General features: G+C 38.6%; 1 protein-coding gene across 1 annotated transcript in view; it reads right to left on the reverse strand.

The window, feature by feature from the left end:
* The window catches only part of PDZRN4 (PDZ domain containing ring finger 4), a 605,552-nt gene extending 592,884 nt beyond the window's left edge, over positions 1–12,668 (reverse strand). Inside the window, exons 1-3 of the mRNA XM_006888195.1 lie at positions 12,054–12,668; positions 7,183–7,269; positions 5,216–5,323 (exon numbers count right to left, since the gene is read on the reverse strand). Coding sequence (XP_006888257.1) covers positions 5,216–5,323; positions 7,183–7,269; positions 12,054–12,668 — 810 coding nt within the window. The remainder of the gene's footprint in view (positions 1–5,215; positions 5,324–7,182; positions 7,270–12,053) is intronic.
* Between the last annotated feature and the right edge of the window lie 7,157 nt (positions 12,669–19,825).

Genomic DNA, 19,825 nt, shown 5'->3' on the forward strand with positions numbered 1-19,825 from the left:
ATTACAACTACTTTCCTCTTCTCCAACTCTGGAGTCTATGGAAACATTTGAGAGGCTCTGAGGACACAAAATAGATGGGAAGCTTCCTATCTTTTGTGCATTAAAGGGCAAACTACTTGCAGACTCTAAAGGCAAGCTCCCAATGCTGGATTCTGAGAACTTGCCCTGGTCTAGACACTATAAACACATTATCTGTATATGACAGAGAGACTGATGCACAGCTGACCTGCTCAAGACCACACAAGCATTACCAATACAGAAGATAGACTTCATCTATATCACCTTCCTTTGGAGCTCATCATTTCCCTTCCTATCACATTAATTTGCAAGTAATTTATAAAACTACCTAAGGATAGCGATAACATACTGGCCCAATTATGTTCAATTTAAAAAATAATATTCAACTGGTATTTAAAATCTCACAGCACTATTTTTTTATCTCTTTCTTCCCTAATACATTCAAGTATATCCTAGCCCAGAAACAAGTCTGTGGCAAATTGAAATTTAAAATTTACCCTAAAATGTAGAATGATGGTAATATTTTATTGAAGAATTTAGTAATATGTAAGAATGAAAAAGTATTTGTCAGGAAGTTACTTGCCCATGAAGTTTAAAAGTGGTCTACAAAACTTGAGAATGATCTGTGGACTAAAAAAATATCACAGTTGCTAATGATGCAGTCAGGTATGTCTTGGCAGTCAAGCAGTAAAAAAAAAAGGCAATATATTATATATTGGATGCAAGAACATTTCCAGCTATCTAACTTTGATCTGAGTTTTAATTTCCTCCTTTAACAGCTGTAACCTAACTGAGGGGACATTTAGTCAAATAAATCTAGCAATTATCAAAGATTAATCCTTTAGCAAAGATTAATCCTTTAGCAATACAAGAGTGTAATAACAGAGCATAATACAGAATGTATAACATTGCAGAAGCAAAGCAAAAACGTAGTTGGAAATCTGAGTTTCTGTCGAGACACTGAATGTCTGTAGTTCTTTCTGCTCTGCTAGATTTAGCATTTTGAAGAAGCTCTACAATGACTGTTCAACATGTAAACTGCTTCGAAATGAAGAGAAACTAGTCTTTTATGCTGCGTTTCATTGTTACTTTCAAGTTAAATTGATCAAGGAGATCCCAATTTATACATTAAAGGAAACTCTCCTTTCTATTCCTTTCCATAGACTCCACAGACCTCCACCCCTACGTGCTGGTCTCCAGCAGTTTCAAGGACGATAGATGGCTAATGTGCTTCCTGCATTTTCCTATCACAGAGCATGGACTATTAGCTACGGGATGCTGTGAAGAGAGGAAAAAAGCTGAATAAGGAGACATTAACGACTATTCACCATTCTACGCACTTCTCCACTATATGGTTAAGGTTTTCTTTCCTGTTAAGAGCATAACAGAAAAAAGACTAGAGGATGAAAAGTTGACCAATGCAGTGAACTTTGATTCACAATTCCCTCCCACTCACCTCCCTGAGGCATGTGAATGACAATCTCAATAAGGTCAGGACAACTGTGGTCATAGTGCTCTCTTGCATAGTTATTCCCAAGTAGTAGCATCAAGTATTTTATCCCATTGTCTTGAAAGAACAAAATCTACTACAGAAGGTGTTTTATCCTGGTGAACTACATACACTCTGGCGAGCAAATCCAAGTGCAATCTTCCTGTGTTTGAAAACTTTCTCAACATCACTACAACCAGTATTTCAAGTCTCCAATCATACTTTGACACCCAACTCTGATAACTCAAATGTTAGAACTGATCTTCTTTCCTGAAGCTAATCAAATAGTTTACCAAATTTGGACATGAAACGGCTTGACATGGTCACTGCAGTTGCTCACGGAGATGGAGATCAAAACTTAACCAACATAAACATGCTTTCCACAACTGGTTGGTTGTGTTTTTAATTTTTTTAAAATTTCCTTACAATCTTGAGTTGGATTCACCTCAGTGAAATTCAGAATTTTTTTTAAATACCTTGGGAGAGCAGCTTCTTCAAAATTTGGCAAATTGTTATGTGCAGTATTTTAATCCCGTCAGTCAGTCATGAATACCAAGCCAGAATCAACTCATAGCTGACCCTCTAGTGAGTTTTCAGAGGCTGGAAATTGCAAGGTAGGCGGCTGCCCATCTTTCTAATGCATAGTGGCTGGCGGACCCGAAGCTCAGAGATGAATGGCCTTTTGGCTAGCAGCACAAATCTCTATCAACTGTATACTAGAGGCCCATATATTCTAAACTCTCTGTAACAATAAAATCAAACATTTATTCTATTCAATTTCAAATTTCAATGACTGATTTAATATCTATTATTCTTCTATAAGATCAATCAATAGATCTATTATAATGCATCTTTTAAATAATTAACTTGGCAGTATTTTTTAATTGAATTACTTTTTTATTATTAGTTTTAATAAAAATTTACAGAGACTTTGGATTTCCATTCATTCATTGTTGTACTTTTCTCCCTGCCCACCCCTCTCCCCAGTACGCTTTTCTCTTTGAAAAGTAAAAGAAAAATTCTTTCATTGTTTTACAATCCCTCCCCTCAAGTGCACTCCTTTATGCAGAACTTGGCAGTATTTTAAGATTATATTGACATTGACTATAAATAAAAACAAACTTCTTCAAATATACTCTCCCCTACCGTCTAATTATACAAAGTTCAAAGCATTTAGTATGTTGGATTATGACAGTTAAGTCAGAAGAAAGTTTTATAATACAAAAAACCTACTTTTACTCTTTATAGCACTAACAAATTCATCTAGGTTTACAGTAGCATGACCACTGGAAATTCAAAATGAAAGAAGAGATTCACTGAATTTATTCATTTAACAAATTACTGAGCACCAAAATGGAAAGGAAATTATTCTATTTTAAAATATGTTTCTATGTCTTTTTAAGATTCTTTAGTTAGCATATATCTTGTCATTTTCTCTAAAAGCATAAAGCTGACTGGGTCATAATGGCAGATATGCTAAAAGAACTGACAAGTATCAAATACTTCTAACTTTTTTTGATACATAGAGATCTTTTACATCACACAAAAAAACACACAGGAACACAGGTACTATTTGTTTAAATAGATGTTATGCAAAAATCACACAACTATCCATTCATTCCACAAGGCTGCCTACATTACTGAACAACTAAACTTGGGAGATTTATTTACAATTATCTTCCCTCCAATCTATTTCATGCTACTTAAGTGAAAATATTCCAAAAATAAGCACATCATCTAACTCATTTCCCCACCATAATTATGGTCACATTGATCTATTACAGAATTGTAACAAATATATATATACTACCAATAATACCAGGTATAAATGATACACTGAAAAATTTCTATCATTGAGGCAAATTTCAAATTGTGTCAGCAACTGCTAATAAATGTAACTCAACGTGAATAGTAATACTGCAGGTAGCTAAAATTTTTTTATATCCACAGTTGACTTTCTCTTTATGCTATAATATTTAAATAAGATAAGTCTAACATATACTAGTAACACAAATAAATGTCCAGCTGCATTTATTTATCAACAAGTGTTTTTATAAAATTCTCATTACAATCTCTAAATCATTAGGCTTTTAACAAAAGTGCTATATCAAAATATAAAGTCACAAACTTCCCCCTTCTTTTTAATAGGGCTTTAAAGGACATATATATAATATGGCTACCTAGCTAGATTAAGTAGTTTTTTTAAATCCTCAGTATGTGTTCCTGCCTTTGCTCTATGTATGGATGTATGCGTGTGTGCACTCGTGAATTAAAGCATGTATTTAGTTTCAACAGTCCTTCGAACAGTATCTCAAGTGCAGCCATTTATTTTCCATTTAAGTGGAAAAGCTAAAATGGGGTAGAGATAAAGCAAAAAGTAAGGAGGACAATTTCTATTTATTTAAATGTTTCTGTCTAAATCATACCACAGAGACACAAGTAGAAATAGAAAGTCCTAAGTTTAGAAATTATAGTATGTAAATGTTTCGACCAGGCAAAAACTGTCAAGCCAAACTGGATAGAATCAGTGAAAGCAGGGATCTGTTTACTGGAATATACAACTTGAAGGAGAAAATTTTGATACAGATCACTTCAATAGATAAAAAACAAGCCAAAACAACCAACAACTTTTCAGCCAAAGGCAATTCCCTTTTTATACCCCAAAGTGTCTGTCAGGTAATTTAAAACTATCTGTGTTCTTTTTCCCTCCTTGAACACTCAGTATTGGCTATTTTACATTCTTTGTACCTTTTACACTTTATAAAGATCAAACCACTAAAAAAAATCAACTTTGTCTAATTCATGAAATTATAAAAAAGGAAAGTTTAACGAAAATAACAATTTTCATACAAATAGTTTCTATAGGTACTCAGAAATAGTGCTTATGTAACCAGCAATATTTTTTCACCCTGAAGAACAGTAGACCCATATAATAAATCATTCAAGTTTCTGTAAAATACATTTTAATAAACCTACTGCCAAAACGAATCTAATACTTGTAAACAAACCAAATAATACTATTCCAACCTGTTTTTAAAATGTCCAAAGGAAAGAGATAGTCAATGACAGTGACTCATTATCACACTTACATGACCATTTTTAAGCTTTTAAATTGTCATCACAAGTATAAAAATATGGCTACAGTAGACATTAAAGAAAACAGAGTTTTCAGTAGCTCACCACAATATCAAAGGATTTTTCTCATGCAATAAATACATACACGAAGAAATAGTGCACTAAGGAATGGTAAAACCAAAACAAAACAACAAAATGTGTAATTCCAAACTCTACATGCAACATGCCAGCTGCAAGTTTAAAGCACAATATTGTCTCCAGATGAAACATGTTCAGCAGCAGATAATTATAAAGCTTTCCTGAAATGCTTTTTTAATAAAAGTCCCATAATGATATTATCATCATAAAAATTCACAGAGAAAGACAATTTATTAAAACTGCAGCATTCATTAACAGAGATGAAAAGTTTGAGTGGTTCATTCTTTTACCTTAGTGTCTAATAATTGGTTTAGAAATATTTTAGAGCTGTGATATTTTTAGGGGAAATAAAGCCTCAAAAACCACAAAGTTTCCACTGTTTTTTAAACATATACTTTCATAAATACAATACCAAGGTATAGTAATATGCTTGGAAATGTAAAATGTCCAAACCCTTTTTCCATTAATAATATCTGCATTTTACTGTTGTCTTACCTCAATAATTCTGTCATGAATCACCAGACCATCTGTTCTGTCAGCAGGTCCATTTTCCAAAATTTTTGAAACATAAATTCCTTCAGTTGATGTTTCTTCCTGATTATTCTATAAAGATCACAATCATTAGCATCAATAGTAAAAGTTAACCAGTATTAGATAAAGGCTACTTTAAACCACTGCCAATCTTCCTAAAATATGCACTTTTATTTAGCTGCAGCTTTGATACCGAATTTTAACTTACTTACCACCAAATAGTCATTAATCAAGATGGCAGCTTTAATGAGGAAGTCCAGTTTTTCTGGCTAGATTATGTATTTACTTCGCATTTTTAAGTACACATCAAAGAGCTATAGAGAAAGGGCAAGCAAGAGGGGCTATCAGCTGCCTCCTAAAAATAATTTATAAAACATCTGACTTGTATAGAGTGCTAGAAAATAAAAAGGGCACTAAAATTAAGATTAGGTGGAAGCATACCAAACTTCACTATATAGTAGAGTTGAGATCGTGTCATAGTTTTGGAAGTATAATTTAACTTCATGACCTAATAGATTGGAGAGGTAGCTACAACTCTGTCTATTCACAGGAGAGACCAGGAGCTTGCTCAAGTGTAAAATCACAGAAGATCAACTCTAAACCACTCTCCCAGGTGCAATTTGCCTAATGATTAGTTAAAAGTCCAGAGCATATCCCCAAGATGACACAAAGAGATTTTAGCCAGTCACAGGAAATCAATTATATTTAAAAACTTAATTTAAGGAAAATGTTCAATATCCTCTAGTTATATACCATATAATTTTAAATGTCATTTTACTTCATTGCAGGTTAAATGAAATTCTTTTTGCCTTAGTTAGACTTCCTTAACCAGAATTAAAATAGACTCTTAAAAATGTCCAATTTCATCCAAATGTGAAACACCTAACATTTATAAACATATTCAAGGAGAAAAAAATATTTTTTCATGGAGAGATTTCTACCTTTTCACAAGGGAGACTAGAAATACACCAGTGGTTAGTTACTAGGTTTTTTAAACACTAACACAAGGAAGAAGTATGTCTTAACCATCCTGACCTAAGCCTAGCATATGGTCCACAACTCTAATATGGTTTCCTAGGGCAACATCTGCAATGCAGGATGAAAAAAATTCATGGTAATTTATTGGGAAAATGAAAGAAGAGGATTCTTTAAAACTTCATCACCTTTTCTCAGTTATTGTAAAAGTTAAGGTTGGATTTAAAGGGCACAAAAGAACTTTGCTACTACAGTATATGGTACAAGTTTACAATTTAAAATAATTGGCATCCATAGGAAGAATACTATTTATTCTATTTAATAAAAGTTTTCATTTGAGGACCTGACATTTCAAATCAAGTATCTTTCTAAACTATTTCCTATTCAATTGTGAAAACAAGTACTCCTTATTTTAATTTGCAAAAACATAGGTTGATTCATTAATTATCCAGTCTGTTGTGGCCTATACACACTGAACAATTTGACTTAAAGCACAGGAAATACAATTAGCATTACAACTGCTGACCTGATATTATAAAATAAAACTTTCTTGGGGGGGCGGCGAGGAGAAAAGTGCGACAATGAATGAATGGAATTCCAAAATCTCTGCAGATGTTCTTTGAAATTAAAAAAAAAAAACCCTTTAAGACAAAAAAAAAATAAAATTTTCCTATCTACAATATAATAAAACACATTTTATAAATCAGGCAGAGTGCTATAGAACAAACTTCCTGCTGTGATGGGGAAAGGGAAACAGGCTGGGTGGTTTGTTTTTAATTTTAAAAAATCTAGGTATGTGTTGTGTGATATATGAAGGAATCAATGATATTTGATATCAGCATACCTATAAACTTTAACCCACCACGTTTTTCTTAGTTAAGATCCACAAATAAAAGCTGATTTTCCCAATTATTCTACAAATAAATGTTCAGTTAAGCATTAGTGAGTCAACTGACCTGATTTGGCCGACCTCCTATAATGTTGAATCCCAATGTGTCATTTTCTCTTTCTAATACAATGGTGAGTAGCTTATGTCCTCCACCCTAGAAGGGGGGAAAAGGATACAATGCATGTTGACTAATCCTGACTTCACTGTAAATTTAAACAAATTCCTGATTGAACTCTGTTTTATTATTTTCTTTATTTTATCTTTATTTTTATTTATTAGTACCTTTATTTGAAACTCTTTATGATTTTCCTTACTTAGAGATAGAAGTAAAATAGTTAAATGAATGACATTGTTGATATTTGTCATTAGTTGACAGCAACTCATAGCAGCCCTGTGAACAATAGCTCTGAACCCTGGTAAGCCAATCACACCATCTCTGACACACCTGACCCTATCTATTGCCGCCTTCACAGTGTCAATCCTTCTTATCCAGGGTCTTCCTCTCCTGTGCTGTCCCTCCCACCCTTCCAAGCATAAGGACCTTCTCCAAGGACTGGTCCCTCCTGGCCATGTGCCCAGAGTATGTGAGATAGAGCTTTGAAAGCCCAGCCTCTTGGTTCACCCTCCATACAACAGATCAATTTGTTCTCTTGGCAGTCCATGGTATGTCCAATACTCTTCTTCAGCACTACAACTCAAAGGTATCAATTCTTCTTTTGACATCTCTAGTCATTGTTCAGCTCTCTGATGCATAGTAAGTAATTGCAAGGATCATGGTCTAAATCAGGCACACCTTAGTCTCTAGACTAGCATTGTTGCTCTTGAGCAATCTTGAGAGATTCTTGACAGCAGACCTTCCCAATGCAACTTGTCTTTTTTATTTCCTGATTGCTTGGTCCCAAGACTGTTGACTGTGGAAATGAGCAAGATAAAAATGTTATCTCAAACTTTTCACCTACCATGATGCTGTCAATAGTATAATTTTATATTAAATTGCTATTTTGGAAAATTTTAGGGGATTTAGGAATAAATAGCTATTTATAATGCTTTGTGGTGGTGCAGTTGTTAAAGCACTCAACTGATAACCCAAAAGTGGGTAGTTCAAACCCACCGGCAGCTCCCAGGACAATGATACAAAAGTCTGCTCCTGTAAAGATCACAACTTTGGAATCCCAATGAGCAGTTTTTACTCTCTTAAAGGGTCACCGTGAATTAGAACAACTGCACAGCATTGGGTTCCGTTTTAATTTGAGCTATTTTATACATCTTTTAATGATAATATTCAGATTACTTCATATGATGTTGTTGTTGTTAGGTACTATAGAGAAAAGTTCGACTCATAGAAAACCTATGACCAATAGATATGAATCCTGTCCTATCCCCTGTCATCCCCAGTGATTTCTAACACATTTAAGTCCATTGCTGCAGTGACTGTCAATCCATCTCTTTAAGAGTTTTCCTGTTTCTCTGATCTTCTCTACCTTTCCAAGCATGATATTCTTTTCCAAGGAATACCTTCTCCTACCAACACACCTATATAAATGACATGAAACTCACTATCCTTGCTTGCAAAGAGCACTTTTATTGTTGTCAAAGTTGACTATGATCTATAGCAACCCTATGAACAATGGCTCTGAAGCTTGCTCTGTCCTAAGCCAACTTCACCATGTCTGACACACGTGATCCTATTTGCACAGTCACTGTGGGAATCCATCTCATCCAGAGGCTTCTTCTGTACTGAACCTTTATGCTTCCAAGTATGGTGTCCTTCTCCAAGTACCAGTCCTACCTTGTGACAAGCCCAAACTATTCCAGACAGAGCTTTAAAATCCTTGTCTCTAAGAAGCAATCTAGATTCACCTTCTTCAGGATTGATCTATTTGTTTTCTTGACAGTCCATGATATGTTCAATACTATTCTCTGGAACCATAACTCAAAGACATTGATTCTTTTTCTGTTATCTTTATTCAATGCCCAGCTCTCAGATGTACAGCAAATAATTTCAAAGATCATTGACTGGATCAGGTGCACCTTAGTCTCTAGATTGACATCATTACTCTTCATCACTACGCAGAGATCCTTGGCAGTAGATTTTCACAGTGAAATAATCTTTTGAGTCTCTGACAGCTGGTACCAAGAATGTTGATTGTGGATCCAAGCAAGGTGAAAAATCATTTCTCTATCATAATACTGCCTATTGGCCTGGTGGTGAAGATCTCTGTTTTTTTGAGGTTAAGATATAATCCATATTGAAGGCTGTACTAAGATCTTATACATAGCAATAATAATTTCAAATAGTCCTTTCAGTTTTGAGTAATTCTTGCAGAACAATAATAAAGTTTTTGAAAGGATGTCTTATATGTATTTCTTTGTTGATGACTAGTAAACAGATATCATGTCTATTACCTACTACTTTTTAGTTGGTAAAGAGCAATCAGAATATGACTTTATTCCTATTTATGAAAGTTTTTAACTATCTTCACAATTTAGGTGTTTGACAATTACTTCTGAATCTAAAATTTCACCAGTATCACCACGTCTCCCAGGAGGCTCTCCCAGGCAGTGCACACAGCAACCCCTACTGGCGGTGCCATAATATTACTACAGAGGAGACTATATAGATGTATAGAAATATAGATATATATGATATATAAAGATATATATCTTTTTCTACATATATATATATGTTGTTGTTGTTGTTGTTGTTATGTGCCGTCGAGTCGCCTATGATTCATAGCGACCCTATGTACAACAGCCCTAAACTCCGCTCTGTCCTGTGCCAATCGAACCGTCTCTGACACTCCCATCCCAATTATCCCAGTCACTGAATCAATCCACCTCATAGAGGGCCTTCCTCTCCTGCGCTGTCCCTCCACCCTCCCAAGCATGATGTCCCTCTCCAAGGACTGGTTTCTCCTCACAACATGTCCAAAGTATGTTAGAAGGAGCCTCAGAATCCTCGCCTCCAAGGAGCCACCCGGTTTAACCCTTTCCAGGACAAATCTGTTTGTTTTCCTAACAGTCCATGGTATTCTCAATACTCTTCTCCAGCACCACAGCTCAAAGGCATCAATTCTCCTTCTATCCTCCTTGGTCATCGTCCAACTCTCTGATGCATATATATAGGTTTGCATACAACATTTGAATATATGTTTAATTCATGTTGTTTGTATTTCACACATTTCATCATTCACACATTGTATTTCATGCTATCATTGTCATGTACTGTGTTTTACAAAATTAATCCCCATTAATCTATGCCCACTATCAGCCCATCTTTTCAGGTCTCCACTAGATCTATTCTAACCTCTTCATCCCCTCCCTAAATCCACCAAACCCTGCCAACTGGTGATTTCCTCACCCCCCCCCATTCCCCTTTTGAACTTCTATCCATATCTTACTAGTAGACTTTTGATAATTAGGCTCCAAACAGGGAACTCACTTCCAGGAACCATAAACTTCCTTGTTGCATAGGTTTCTGTAATTTAGTACTAGTTATTGCACCTTTCTATCAATCAATGATGCCCTAAAACCTAGAAACCTGCAGGCGTAATTCAGAAGGGCATCTCTGTGCTTCTCAGCCATTCCATTTTATAGCTCTGCCAATAGGTGTACCAGTATTACTAGCTGCCCAGTGGCCCCAGTGCATAAGGGTTCAGACAATAATTTAAAAGTCGGCGCTTCTACCCTCTCAGCCTAGAGAAAGATATGACAGTGTGCTTCTGCAGAGGTCTACAGTCCTGCAAACCCCTTGGGGCAATCCTACTCTGTCCTATAGGGTAGCTGTGAATCAGCATCCACTGGCAGCAATGGGTTGGTTTAGTTTGGGGTATTCCAGGAGCTTAAGAATCACAGCAGCCCACCTTTTGTAGGCTTATTTATTAGGGTAGAACCATTTTCTCCCCCTCACTCTAATCATCTTTGAGGTTCAAGAACAGAAGCTTCTAAATGCCTCAGCTGGAGCATACAAAACAACTCCAAAAGGGAGTCCTCCAGCATCGTTTCTCCCCAGGAGTGCAGAATGAAAACCGCTCCTTGAATGGAGTGCAAGTTCTGTTAAATCCTTGTTCACCATGGCAGCGCCCAACAATGTCAAACACTGTACAGAAACCCTCCACAAGAGAAGTAACAGCTTTATAAACAAGCCTCTTCACACAGGGTGCTGCAGAAAGGCTTGCTTATTCGCTCTGAAAACAGGCTTTCCACCAGCAGCTTCCACAAAGCAGAAAAGCACTCTTTGCTCTCCAGCAGACTGGGTGGATGTGACTGGACAGGAGCTGGGCTTTGCAAACTGTCTCTCTCACTCAAGGCTACCACCACCCTCACCACACCTGTAGGCCAGGCATGGTCCTCTAGGGAAGGTCAAGGTGGTGGGGGAAAAGGCAGTCCTAAGAAATCCTTCTCTCAACTCTTGAGATTGTCCTGGTCCATCCATTCCCGTTAGTCCCTGGCATGTGCAGAAGGCAGGTGACCAGGCAAACTAAGTCTTTCAGAGCTGTAAACTATTCCCCGGTGTGAACAGACAGAGCAGTGGGGAGGTGGGGGAGGAAAGGCAGGGTCGGAGTGCTCTTAGCTCCCTCGCATTTCTGTCACAGATTTTTTTTTTTTAAGGTACAAAAATTAGGCAGAGACAGGCAAGATAATAAACGATGAGTTGCAAGAATCTGGGTGGGGAAATAAGCTTTCTCAAGTCCAGCTTCTCCTTGAAAAAAGTTACAAGTGCATCTGTTTAACTCTTTGTAATCCTAAAATAAGTGGGAAGAGTACAATAAAATGCTAATACTGTAATAAAATGATACTATTAAAATATGATCAGGGCTGATAGATGCTTCCTAATGCTTAGTAAGGAAGATTAGAGAACCATTCCTCTTTTCCTCCCAATGCATCATCCCCCAGGATCTTTCCAGCCCAATGCAGCATCATTCCCTCTGTACTTACAGAGCCGAGGTGGCCGCCCAGGTCCTTGGAGAAGTTGTCTATGTGAGCCATGTACTGGATGAACTTCTCCTGGTATCTGCGTGCCATGAGCTGCACCTCGCCTTGCAGCGCCAGGAGCTGCGCCTGCAGCTCTTTCTCGCGCCGCCTCCAGACCAGCGCCTGCGGTTCGGGTCCCCGCCCGCTCCCTCTACGGCCGCCGCGCGCGCCCCCGCCTTGGCCAGCCACCCTCACGGGGACGTCCCCACCCCCGGCAGGAGGTCTGGAGGCACTGCCTTCGCCGTGCGGGCGCTCAGGGCCGTAGTCACAGCGCTCGACGTGTGCAGCCAGCTCGTGCAGTCTGACCGTGCGGTCGCAGCCGCGGACGCGGTAGTCGCACTGGATGCGCAGCTTCTGGATGAGGCTGCGCAGCGGCAGCACCCGGTGCAGCTCGCCAGGAGCCAGGGGCCGGCACTGCAGCGGGCACCGGCGCCGCCTCACCGCCCAGGGCAGCAGGCAGCTGGCGCAGAAGACGTGGCCGCACGGAGTGCACAGGGGATCCTCCAGCACCTGGCCGCAAAGCTTGCACTCCAAATCAGAGTCCACCGCTTCAGCGAAGCGCTCCAGCGCAAAGCCCATGTTAGGAGACCAGGGAAGGAGACGCAGCGAATGGGAGGCAAAATGGGGCCCACCTCTTCACAGCCCCCCGGTATTCCTCGCTAAGAATGGTTCCTTGCCCAGGTCCTTGGGGCTGCAGCAACCAGTGCTGCTTTGAGGGGAGGAGACGCAGAGCGGGGAGTGTGATCTCAGAGTTTGTTTGGCTGAAGTTTTCAGCTTTAAGCAAGGGTGCCAGACTTCGCCGTATTGACGCTAATAGGCGCTACCTGGAGATACACGGCCCGCCCCCAATCCCCTTCACAAATGGGCGACTTCTTTTCAATTTTGTCCCCTGGGAGCTGATGTTGTTTTAAAATTGTCCTCAGGGAAACTGTGCTCTCCTTTGGCCGCTAGATGAGATTCCAGAAGGCAATAATCTTGGCAGAGCTGGTAATGGGCACTGCGTGGATGCTGAGAAATATTCATTTCTCCATGTCAGCAGGATCTTTCTGGCTTTCTGATTTTCTGCTGAGCCCTCATCCTCATCGTCCGACATCAAGTCGGTCTTCACTAAATATGTTTGAAATAGACGTCTTTTAAATCTGCCAGAATTTTTAACAGCTTTGTTACTGCAATTTTAGGGCTTGACTATTTGCAGATCTAGGCTTCTCACAGGTGAATGTAGAGAAGTGGGGATGATTACTTGAGTGCAAATGAGTGTAAAAATGAGGGAAAGCCAGTCCCCGCCCCGACCTTCTAACTAGCATCATCTGCCTCTCAAGACTTCTTGATGGTCAAGGTAGTTGGAATTGTTGCCATCCATCTTCCTGACTCCACAGGCATTTTAGAATATTGAAAATGGTAAGATTGGAATTGTTGTTGTTGTTATGTGCCATGGAGTCGCTTGCGACTCGTAGCATAAGAAAAGATAATTAAAGGGAGGGATGATTTTGAAGACAAATAGGAAACATATTTTTAATGACTACTTTCCTGGACATAATCTGAACAAACAGCCTAGGATCCAAATTGGTCCCTCTTACACACAGGTAAACCCTTCAAAAAAGCTTAAGTTGCTGTAGCTCATTGCAAACATTCAGTAAAAGGTCCTTCCGAACTCTTTGCTCAACCGCTTTCACCATCTCTGAATTTTAGGAATGCAAATAGACCCACCACCTGGCTGAGAACAGCTTCTGTTATCCTGAAGCGAATACCAGATGCTAAGGATCTATTTATCAAATTATTCACTGATGTTTTCTTCTAAGGCACTATTGTTCCGCGAAAGCTGTGTAGTTCTCTACAGCATTAATCCGTATTAGTTTAACTCATAGAGACTCTAAACTCTGTGTTTTAAATCTTTGGAATTAGCTGAAGAATTAGAAAATTATAAGCTAAACCATCTTTCTATGAAAATTGAGATTTTTACTACGTCTGTTCAATATCTAGAGAGGATCCTAGAATAGCTTGCCAGAGATTTAAAGTGCTAATATATATATTTTCAGTACCATTTGCTATTGTATTCCATCTTTGCTTATTGCCTTTAGCCTTTCTCTCAAATAAGTAAACAAACAGTAAATTCCTGAACATGTAAGCCGTCATTTAAGAGTAACAGCATAAACATATTCTTGTGAATTGGACAGGCTGGAGAAGCTGTGTGTTACAGAATTTATCCAAATTATTCTGAGGAGTAGGGATCTATTCTACTTAACAGCCATAAGGACTTGATTATTTCCATGCTAGCATTTTCTAAAATTGGAAGAGATGTAAATGAAAGATATTCTACTAAGATGTTTTAAAGGAACTAGGGCAATGAAACTTACAACTGCATGAAAAGAAAAAAAAATTACGGTTATGTGACATCCTTGTTGTTATTTTTGTTATGTGCCATCTAGCTGCTTGTGACTCATAGCGACCCTATGTACAACAGCCCTAAACTCTGCTCTGTCCTGTGCCAATCTCACCGTCTCCAATACACCCATCTCAATTACCCCAGTCACTGAATCAATCCACCTCATAGAGGGCCTTCCCCTCCTGCGCTGTCCCTCCACCCTCCCAAGCATGATGTTCCTCTCCAAGGACCGGTCCCTCATTACAACATGTCCAAAGTTTGTTAGACGGAGCCTCAGAATCCTTGCCTCCACGGAGCCATCCGGTTTAATTCTTTCCAGGATGAGTCTGTTTTCCTAGCAGTCCATGGTACCCTCCAGCATCACAGCTCAAAGGCATCAATTCTCCTTCTATCCTCCTTAGTCATTGTCCAACTCTCTGATGCATAACAAGTGATAGCAAAGACCATGGCCTATATCAGATGCACCTTAGTCTCCAGAGAGACACCATTGCTCTTCAGTACTTTGGAGAAGTCCCTTAGTATATCCATTTATTTTCTGTACCAAAAGTAAGGATATTGTGCTGACTATATGGCATGATTAATTATAAGATGTTTGTTGTTGTTGTTGTTGTTGTTGTTGTTGTTATGTGTCATCGATCGAGTCACTTGTGACTCATAGCGATCCTATGTACAAGAGCCCTAAACCCTGCTCTATCCTGTTCCAACCTCACTGTCTCTCACATACCTACTCCTATTACTCCAATCACTGAATCGATCCATTTCATCGAGGGTTTCGTCTCTTGGGCTGTCCCTCCACTCTCACACTAAGATGTATAGTCTTCTGTTTATTAAAGACAAAAAGGAAATAGAAAAATCTTGTCTATGGAGAATAAGTTTAAAAATGGAACATGTGAATGAAACCAAGTAATGAAGTAGGTCAAAGGAAGCAGAGAAAAATTTTTCATATGAAAAAATGCAAGCTTGAGCACTTCCAAAAGAGTCAAGTACCAGAAGAAAAAGTTTGTAAGAGAAGAATGCTAAACTGAATGGACATGCCTATCTGAACCTCATGGTCTCTTCACATATAAAAACACTGTGACAACAGTTTAACCAAGTGATCTCTTTTCACTTTTCAGAATAACATATGACTAAAAAATTTGGTGAGCTAGAATTATTAAATCCAAATTAGTTTAGTAAGCAAATAATTTTATTAAAATTTATTATTAAATCACACAATTTATCCCAGAAAAACAGATCCAAAAAAATTTAGTTGAATTAGGCAACTGAGACAAATTGGCACCTTGTTATCATTAAGTTGTGTATATTCTTATATTTTCCATGATCATCATTTAACCTCAAAATCATGGTTAGTGAAAGTTGTACATTAAAAATAATATTGAGGGGAAACAGCTGAAAGTCAAACTGCTATTTTTTTGTTGGGCTAGGGTAATGTATAGTTGGCTTCCTGCTGAATGTGGTCAAGCTTATGTCTGTCACCTTTTTCATAACTTTATTCCAGCTGCCCTTAGAGTGTGCTTTATTGATGGAAAGATAGAAGGCAAAACACTAATTCATCCCCATGCCAAGGATTATGGCTTGATCCAGTGTCTTTAAGTAGAGTTTGTGCATTTGAGTATAGTCACTAGCTTATTTTTCAGTACTGTTAAGGTCATCTACCCATGGAAACAGAATAACAATAAACGTGCTAGATTCCTTCAAGAGCTCTGGTGGTTTAGTGATGAGGAGTGGTGCTGTCAATGCAAATTTACCAGCTGATCCATGGAAGAGTGGTGGGCAATCTCCTCACATGCAATTTACTGCTTCTGGAAACCCTCTGGAGGGTTAGCTTTGAGTCGGTTCTGATTTAATGGCACATAACAACAACGTAATCTGTGAAACAATTCCTAAAGCAGTGAAGAAGCTAAGATGTGTCCATGGCTATTTCCAATGAGAAGAAAAAGATTTCCAATTCAGTTCTAAATCATCCCTGCTTTCAAAGAAATAATAGAGAATCTGGGAAATGACTGACTGGTGGTTGAGTAAAAAAATAGGAGACCTAGGATGGAAATGCTATTCTAGGTCCAAAACTCTGATATTATGCATCTACCTCGTGTATGATTATGCAAAGGAATTTGACTGTGTGGATCATAACAAACTGTGGCTGACTCTGAGAAGTATGGGAATCCCAGAACACTTGATCATGCTAATGTGAAACCTATACTTGGACCAAGAGGCAGTCATCAGAACAGAGCAAGGGAACACTGCATGGTTCAAAATTGGGAAGGGCGTACTCCAGGGATATGTCCTGTCTCCATACCTTTTCAACCTCTATGGAGAACAGGTTATCTGGGAGGCTTGGCTCTATGAGGAGAAATGTGGTATCAGGATTGGCAGAAGATTCATCAACAATCTGTGTTATGCAGATGACACAACCCTGCACTTACCATAGAAGGTCAAGGACTGAAGCCTTCAATATCAATTGAGGCTCAATGTCAAGAAGACAAAGATTCTCACCACTGGACCAATTGGCAGCATCAGGATGGATGGTGAAGAGATTGCGATTGTTCACAGCTTTAGTCAGATTGGCTCCACGGCCAACACTCTTGACACCAGCAGCCAGAAAATTAAGAGATGTATTGCCATGGGAAAGTCTGATGTTAGGGACCTCTCCAAAGTACTGAAGAGCAATGGTGTCTCTCTGGAGACTAAGGTGCATCTGATACAGGCCATGGTCTTTGCAATAACTTGTTATGCATCAGAGAGTTGGACAATGACTAGGGAGGATAGAAGGACAATTGATACCTTTGAGCTTTGGTGTTAGAGAAGAGTATTGAGGGTACCATGGACTGCTAAGAAAACAGACAAACAAATTCAACCTTGAGAGGGTTAAACCAGAATGTTCCTTGGAGGCAAGGATTCTGGGGCTTCTTCTGACATACTTTGGACATGCTGTAAGGAGAGACTGGTCCTTGGAGAAGGACATCATGCTTGGGAGGGTGGAGTGCAGGCACAAGAGGGGAAGACCTTCTATGAGGTGGATTGATTCAGTGACTGGGGTAATCGGGATGGGTGTGTCAGACACAGTGAGATTGGCACAGGACAGAGCAGAGTTTAGGGCTGTTGTACATAGGGTCACTATGAGTCTCAAGTGACTCAACGGCTCATAACAACAAAAACAACAACCACCTCATGTGTAGGGAACACTGGTATCCTAGTGGGTAAGGATTTGCACTGCCAACTCAAAGGCATGTGGTTTGAATCCTCCAGATGCTCTACCTGAGTGATATGGACAATATTCTCCCATGTAATTGACAGATTCTTAAAAAAATCTGCTGCAGGATTCACTATAAGTTTGTTCTGACATGACATCACATCACAACAACAGCAACCTCAAGCATGGATTTTTTTCCCCCCCTATGAATCAGTTCCAACTTGGAAGCACTTAACAACAACAGTAACATCATGTTTAGATATTTTTTCCTGTACCCCATGCATAGATGGTGGTAAGAAGCAACACTGCAATCCCAAAGTCACATAGTTTAATCCACCGGCTTGCTTCAAGAAGGATGGGAAATCTCTTTCCCTGGGATTTATTGCCTCTGAAAAGCCACTGGAGTATCAGTTATGGGTCATTTCCAACTTGACACCACACAACAATCCTATGCATAGATAAAGATTTGCTTATATAAATGAATTTTTTTTCATCTTGTCTCATGTATTTGAACATTATTATCTACTCAGATAACTTAATTTTAACATATTGTAGTTGTAAAAAGATTACATGGTGATGTGGAGATGGTTGTATCTGACCTCCACTAGCTTCACAAGGGAGAACTATCCCCATCAACAACACCTATAACATAAGAACTATTCCTGTAAGGCCAGATGTATTCCTCATACTTCTTGATCCACATCTGCCAATTCTAACATTTCTCTCAATTCTCTCCCAGGGCTCTCAATATTCTACTACTGTGCCTAAAATCTGTTGCAATAATAGGTTAGTGAAATAATTGTGAATAGCAGAATGTCATCTAATATACAAATTGTCAGAAGAAGAATCCTTCAGATTGAAAGGCATTCAAAATATGACTGAAGAAGGGTTGCCTTCTCAAAGTAGAAAATATCTTCATACTATGAGCAAATATTTCCAGACCTTTATTTACGGACAATGTGACACAACTCAAAATGAGAAGAAATAATTTCAAACATCCCTTAGTAGTCAATGTACATTAAATGAACTATGCACCTAGAAAAACTGGAAATTGTGAAAAATTAGAGTATGTAAACATCAACATACTGTCCACTAGGGAGATGAAATAGACAGGTATTTGCTACTTCCAATCACACACATTATGGCAATATTGACAAACTGAAGAAGAATAGTTTTGCATTTATCAAGTGCATCGCAAACACGAAGGCACGCAATTCAAGGCCACCAGCTGCTTTGTAAGAGAAGCATGAGCAATCTCCTCTTGTGCGATTAACTGCCTCTGAAAACTTGCCAGAGGATCAGATATGGGTCAGTTCTGACTCTACAGTACATAACAACAACAACAACACCAAAAAGAACATTTTTAAATCATCTTGTAGATGCCTTGGTTGTCAGAAGTGTTTCCAACCCAAAATCATGCAGTTCAAATGCACCAAAATGATGGGCAATATCCTCCCTGGGGATTTACTAACTGAAAACCCACTGGAAGGTCAGGAATGTGTTGGTTCTGATTGAAAGGTACATAACAGCAACAACAACAGCAAACAATGCTGCCAGTGATAATATCCATTGGCAAATGAGGGAAACTTGTTCAAAAAATTGTTATTCAAATTTACAAACCATTCACTGTAGTCAAAGCTGTTGAGGATTATTACAAATTCCTGTAACCTCAAATTGGTCAAGTATGTCATCAGGAGGCATTGATAATTACTGTTAATTGTAATGCAAAAGTTGGAAACAGAAAAAAAAGGACCAGTGGTTGGATACCACTACCTTTGTGATAACAATGCACTGGAGATCCTATGACAGAATTTTTTGTATTATTGACAACTCACTCATTGCAAACACCACTTAAGAAAATAGAAATGGTAACTGTACTTACTTAGCCTGCTTTAAGAATACCCAAGAATCAACTCAACTATACTTGTGGAAAGAGACTATGGAGAAGCTAGATATTACCTTTCAGAACAAGTTCAGAAGCTGACTGTTGGGGAGATCGTCAATTGCTCTTATACAACTTCATGCTAAAAGCTGAAAAAAAAATGAAAATGGGTCCTCATGAAACAATATTCAACTTTGCATATATCCTGCCTGCCTACAGGTCACCTCAAGCATAGGTTTGATCCATTGGACTGGAGACCAGAAAAGGTAAAGACATTGATG

The sequence above is a fragment of the Elephantulus edwardii genome, unplaced genomic scaffold, assembly GCF_000299155.1.
Source record: "Elephantulus edwardii isolate Elephantulus edwardi_28Jun2011 unplaced genomic scaffold, EleEdw1.0 scaffold00065, whole genome shotgun sequence".
In the NCBI taxonomy this organism is placed as follows: Eukaryota; Metazoa; Chordata; class Mammalia; order Macroscelidea; family Macroscelididae; genus Elephantulus; species Elephantulus edwardii.